General features: G+C 36.0%; 1 protein-coding gene across 4 annotated transcripts; it reads right to left on the bottom strand.

Moving 5' to 3' along the window:
• Positions 1 to 379: 379 nt before the first annotated feature.
• Positions 380 to 5,140, bottom strand: LOC110108494 (5'-3' exoribonuclease 4-like). 4 transcript variants are annotated; one of them, XM_020839164.2, is made up of 11 exons: positions 4,796 to 5,140; positions 3,217 to 3,319; positions 3,052 to 3,128; positions 2,777 to 2,965; positions 2,528 to 2,647; positions 2,366 to 2,428; positions 2,036 to 2,188; positions 1,781 to 1,945; positions 1,571 to 1,648; positions 1,223 to 1,309; positions 380 to 777 (listed from the first exon to the last, which is right to left on the bottom strand). In XM_020839164.2, the coding sequence occupies exons 1-11, from the start codon at positions 5,000 to 5,002 to the stop codon at positions 718 to 720; spliced, it is 1,302 nt and encodes a 433-aa protein (XP_020694823.2). In that variant the 5' UTR covers positions 5,003 to 5,140; the 3' UTR covers positions 380 to 717. The 4 variants fall into 4 exon arrangements, with proteins under 4 accessions (XP_020694823.2, XP_028551722.1, XP_028551729.1 ...); XM_028695889.1 differs by having other exon boundaries at positions 380 to 693; XM_028695896.1 differs by having other exon boundaries at positions 1,576 to 1,648.
• Between the last annotated feature and the right edge of the window lie 860 nt (positions 5,141 to 6,000).

The following is a 6,000-nucleotide window of genomic DNA, read 5'->3' as shown; positions in this document are numbered from 1 at the left end:
GTTCCCCCAATCTTTGGCTCCATAGAATTTATAAGCTAATCCATAAAAATAGAATTCTCAGCTTCCCAAGAATTGTGACTAAACATATTTGGATGGTTGCGTTGTGGTTCCTGTTTGATTTATAGCTTTCCCACTTCCTCTTGTCACAAGCATGGTTGATTGCAACCATTCACGAAAACTAAATCCATTGAGCTTGGGTTAGAGTAATTTTGAGGGAATGAACTCCATATGTGGGATGAATGTTTGATCCATGACTGGTACTGGTGAAGATCGTGCTTCTCGTGGGGTGAGCTCCTACACTACCGACCTTTCATGGTGTGTCATGATCTCCACCAGACTTTGCACTATCACCTCAAATCGAGCTCTAATATCATGAACAAAAAATAAATTGTAAGAGAATTAAATTTCTCTTGTTTTTCTTGCTCAATTATAAGGTATTTATAGACATTTCTCATCAAAACAGTAAAAATAAACTCTTATGGAAGCTAATTAAATTACATAGATTGCTTCTCCTTCTATCTAGAATCAATATATGATGTGTATCAATCTTACTTACTAAATACAATTAGAGATGTCTATAAATAGAATAATTGAGGAAAATAGGAGCCAAATCAACCATCAGATTTAATATGAGGAGGCTGCCTGCATGGAGCAGCACAGATGGCAAACAGCAGCTTCACATGATCACGACAGCTGCAGCAAATCAAGGGATGATTACTAGAGGCGTGATTTTCTGCAGATGGAGAGGGAACTATTTGGATTTATGTGAGTGATTTTCTGCAGATGGAGGAGGAACCGGCTGGCTATGCGGTTAGGAGGTGAAATAGCAATTACAGTTAAAATTATTGCAAAAAAAAAAGATCAAAATAGGAATTCAACATGGTTTTACAGACCATCTATTTTCTGGAGAAATTTAGAACTGTAAATGTCATACACTATATCATAGACTTGTAGTCAGTCATCTATTGTTCATTGCAATCAAATAAAAACTTTCGCATAAAACCACCCTCTTGAAATATGGCCCAGTCCGCAAAAGATAAATTAAAATTAGAAAACCATGTATAAATTAGAACTTAAACCTCAGATTAGAAAATGTCCCTTAGAGATTAATTTAAAACTTTATTGGAAAGCAGAAGAATATGATTTCAAAATAAAGAATCAAATATGCTCGAAAAAAAAAAAATCTTCAAGATATCATAATGGTAACAAGAAAGTCATTTACTTGCTGGATACGAACACGTTTCCTAAATATTTGTTCTTCATATACAGCAACTGACTGAATAAAATGCTCCACCCTCTCCAATGAAACCTATAAACATGAACAGATATTGGTTTGAGGCACTCAGAAAACTAGTGGGCATTTTCCAAAAAACAACAAACTAAAAGAAAACAGAAAAGAATCAATCCTAAATTCTGAAGCGGATGGAAAGTATAGCGGATGGTATATGAGGCCATCTCAGCATAAATCCAAATTGAAAAACTAAAATTGATGAAAATTTCAAGGATGAATGGTACACAAACAACAAAATATTATGTGAATCTTAGCTAAGTACAAGCAGAGAGAAATTACATCACCAGCATCTGTTAGATAGCCACCCATAGCTGCAAACTCCCTCTTATACACAAACATGAGTAGGTTAATTGCACCCTGAAGCGAGTAAAGTTACCTTAATTGAATAGAGCCACAAAAAATATCACAAAAATAACATACTTCAATGTTTAGGAATTGGAACATGCACTGCAAGGTTAACCAATTAACAGCACAAGTCCAAATACAAACCTCACGGATTTCCAATGTCGGCATATGCGGAAGAAAATCATTTCCAACAAAAAAGCACATAAACACGAAATCGTCTATAAGTCGTTCAAAGTTAATTGCAAATGGTGGATCTGTTATCTGCAAATCATACTCCAAATATTCTCGCAAGACCCAAACGTTAAGGAACTACAAATAAGAGATTAATCAATAAGAAAGAACTGTATCAGTCGGTCAAAATGATAAATAGAAGAGGATATTAATAAAGTAAAGTCCTACCTGATATTTCTTTTTGTAGATAGGGGTGTCATCTAGAGCTTTGTCGCCACCGCCAGAAGCATTTTCGTTAGACTTGCTTCTACACTCTGCGGCAAGATGCCCAACCTGACCGCACAAAAAACATTTCCCCTGATGCCCTGGCAATGACACCATCTATTCAAGTAGTTAGTTAAATCACGTGACTAAAATCATTGCAAAAAATGAATTAAAATGGATCGAGTAGCCGCAAGATAAAAACACACATGCACAGCCACAAGTGTGTGTGTGTGTTTGTATATACATGAAGAATGGTAAATCCTTCCAAAAACATAATTAATGATCTTTACCCACCTCCCTCAGAATATAGAAATGAATCTCATGAGTAGCCAAAGATAGCATAATCAAGTCTGCATCCTGTTAAAACATGTAATCCATTAACATACTTGGCATATTACAAAGGGTGGTGAAAGATTTATTAAAGAAAAACAGTAGAAGTTTTGAAATACTACACACCAAGCCATACAAACAATGGCGCGTATTTGGATCGAAGCCAGGAAGATTACGCTGTAACCGTATGTAGGACATTATTTTGTGTTCACCCTCGCCAGGAACATTTGCATCAGATAATATTACCTTCAAACGTCAACCCAATGTACAGCATCATTAATGCACATATAGGAATGTCCAAAGACACATGCAATGATAAATCTGTGAGCAAGAAACATTAATAATCCTATGTTCAGCATAGGCTTATATCCACACCTTAACAGATTTCCACCCATGACAGTGTCCCAACCTCAATTGTATGTAATATTGAAGTGCAACAGATAGTGCAGCCATAAATCGAGTCCCAGGGGTTATAACATTTGAGTCAGATGTCTCACGCTTATCCATCAGACACAATTGTTTTGCTCCCTCAAACTCCTGCCTCAGCCTTTCCTCTTCAGATGCCTGTGGATAAATTGTTACAAATAGAACTGGTTATACAAATAAGAGATCCATCACATTGCTTGTAATAGGGGCTGCCAGAAGCTTACAGCTTCGGCCGCATCTTTTGCAGCCCTAAAACGCCGGGTGCGCTGCTGATTCATTTTGGCCCGGGGGGCAACACCATCTGCAATATTCAGGCATTAAATGTACAAATAAAATCAGCTAAGAAAAAAAATTATGTTAGGATGGCATCAAAAGACAAAGAATCTCACCTATTGCCATATATAATAGCTTTCTTGGGCGAACCAGTCCGAAGAGATGATCAATATATTCAAAAATTGACTTGAAAACATCATCATAGGTTGCAGGTGCGGGCTGCAGAAGAAAAATTAATTTTAATACTCTTTGACGGACCAAATGAGAAAAACGAATTGCTTCTAAAACGTAAAGCATATATTGCAATAACTTACACTACATAAATTAGAACCTCTAATTTAGCTGTGCTAATAACAATTAAAGAATACAACTAATGTTATCAGCAGGTCGTCACTTGCTGTACCTTGACAGCATAACAACTACTCCAGGGAAGCATACAGAAGAATAGATGAGTATGGTTCACTCAGCAAAGGATTTTCAATTTGATGGATTATTTAAATAAAATTCCAGATGTTTTTATAAACAGGGCAATAGTTCCAAAACATTTAAATAAAAATAGAGTTAGCATTTTTTGCAGATAAAGACAACCAACCTGGTTTTATGGCAAGGGTTTTTTTTTTGAACCCGGGGGGCCAGTACTACTACAATTTGTTATGAAACATTGACATTACTCGGAGGGTTTGTTGAGAAACTCTGGCATTAACTATAAAAGGTTTCATGGAAAACCCTATAGTGCTGCCATAATTTAGATGAAACCCTAATAGTGATGCAATAATTTAGAAGAAACCCGACAAAAACTTTCAAGATTTCAAATAAACCTAGCATAAGGTCTGTGTTAATTGTACTCCTTGTTTGCAAAACAGGCTAAACTGATGTCCTTGTTTATAACAAGGAGCTTTATACAAAAATCAAGAATTTGATCTAAAGTTTTTTTCTGTTTGTTTTTGAGAATTTCTCTTGATTGAAAGTTATTAACAAGCTTCGCATATAAAGATGATAACCATTTCATCTGAACGAAACTTATTCTGACTGCACCTCTTGCTGGAAGCATGCCTCGTTTCATGCTTTGAACAGCTTCACTCGCACACAATCAACTGTTACTAAACATGGAACATAGAAACATCCATCAAACCCCCAAAAATATCAACCCACCCCCACTCCCCCAAGAACAAAACAAACGATAGGTGTAGATTACTGTTCATTAGTGAAAAGCCAGCTACTTTTTAAATGGGCAACGTAACTGTTCTCCGTAAATAAGTCAGAAATAAGACGGTATTGACCCATTGAGTGCTCTAGAATGTAATCAAACAAATAAGTAAGGCAGGAATTGGAACTAGTAAGTGAACTTCTTGTCAATAAAAGCGTGTTAAAAACACAAATTCTGCTAAAAAAACATAATTTCTGAACAACCAAATCCTCTACTACTAAAAATAAAACAACATCTATCAAAACAATCTACTGTTTCCAGACCACAATATATCATGAACTTATAAATGTCTTCTACTTAAATTTTCACCCGCCAGTGCAACCAAACAAATTGTCATCCTCCACATTACCCAAACTCGCATGCTAAAAAAAATAATGCATATCAAATACAGAATATAAATTCAAACTCCCCTCAGCAGCCCATTTCTCTGTAAATCTAATTTCTTCACAAATAAGGTGTAATAATTTAAGAAAAAAAAAAAAACTGACCCTGCCCTCCGGGTGGAAACAAGGATGGATAATGCCATTCATGTCGAGGTAGAGATTGTCAAACTCGATTCCGTTCGGGTTCGGCGCAGAGGGATCGACGGAGACGGTTGCTCTGCCGGGGGCCTCCGTCGGCTCCTCCTCGATCACATCGACAATCGCCAGAGGATAGCGATCGGCAAGCCAACGGTAAAACGCCGGAACTCCCATCGTCGCCGCCGCTCGGACGCTTGATTGCTCAAAAAAGTAGCAATTTGGTAAGGGAAAGGGGAACCAGTTGGAGGGAGCAGACAACTAAGCTACACTTCAATACGTAAGCGCCTCCTAAACCGATATGTATTCCGTGTATCCGGATCCTTCCAACCATTTAAAAATCTATCTAAAATACAAATGGGCTGGGCTAAAACCGAAATATTCGCTGGTTAGACTAGGGCTAAATTGGGAACAGCTTTTTTAATTTAAAGTAGTGTTTATAAATTTTTTTACTACAAATTTATTTAGGGCAGTAAGAAATATTTTTAATAATATTTTAGTTATTTTCATTTGTAAGACATCACCACTCACCGTTTATGGCCGCTGCTCGTCGTTCATACTTCGTAGGCCTTGCTCTGGAGAAAATAGTCAGCCATCGTTTGATCGTCGTAGTCGCTGCACGAAGTCATCGATGTCACACGACCTCGTCATTCTCAGATTGAAGATAATAAAAAAATTGAGGCTTTAACACTCGTTTGTAACTTTGAATCTCATATTTTGCTTCCTTTTTTGCTTGCACAACTTTGAGCATGATTTTTTCATTTTTCCCCTTTATGCTAAAAACTAAAAAAAATATAAAATAATAAAGCATTTGTGAGTTTGTGAAGCATTTAATTGAGATTAATTCAAGAATTCTAAATATTGTTGGAGCTTCATGTAAGAGAAATGATACTCTAAAAACAATTCAGTGTGATAAAATAGTTTTTCACCTAAGCATTGGAGAGTCAAATAGTGGTCGGTGTTTGAACCAAAAAAGCAATTCAACTATATAAGAGAAATGATACTTTAAAAGCAATTTAGCTATGTAATATGTTAAATTTGTCTTAGCAGTACATTTAATGATTGATATTTTATTGATTACAAATAAATTATCACAAGCCTTACAATGAATGATCAATATATCATAAATGCAATGAAATTTGTATAAGTGTCCAAACAATGATTATAAATAATGA

This window comes from Dendrobium catenatum, unplaced genomic scaffold (genome assembly GCF_001605985.2).
Source record: "Dendrobium catenatum unplaced genomic scaffold, ASM160598v2 fragScaff_scaffold_72, whole genome shotgun sequence".
In the NCBI taxonomy this organism is placed as follows: domain Eukaryota; kingdom Viridiplantae; phylum Streptophyta; class Magnoliopsida; order Asparagales; family Orchidaceae; genus Dendrobium; species Dendrobium catenatum.
Note: the sequence above shows the minus strand (reverse complement) of the source record. Positions and strands in the feature narration are given on the sequence as shown.

Excerpts from the sequence above, each read along its gene's own strand:
- LOC110108494 (XM_020839164.2), bottom strand. The coding sequence starts at position 5,002 with ATGGGAGTTCCGGCGTTTTACCGTTGGCTTGCCGATCGCTATCCTCTG. Across the intron at positions 1,946-2,035 it reads TCTACAAAAAGAAATATCAG|TTCCTTAACGTTTGGGTCTT; the intron begins GTAGGACTTTAC and ends TCTTATTTGTAG. Across the intron at positions 1,310-1,570 it reads ATCTAACAGATGCTGGTGAT|GTTTCATTGGAGAGGGTGGA; the intron begins GTAATTTCTCTC and ends TCATGTTTATAG.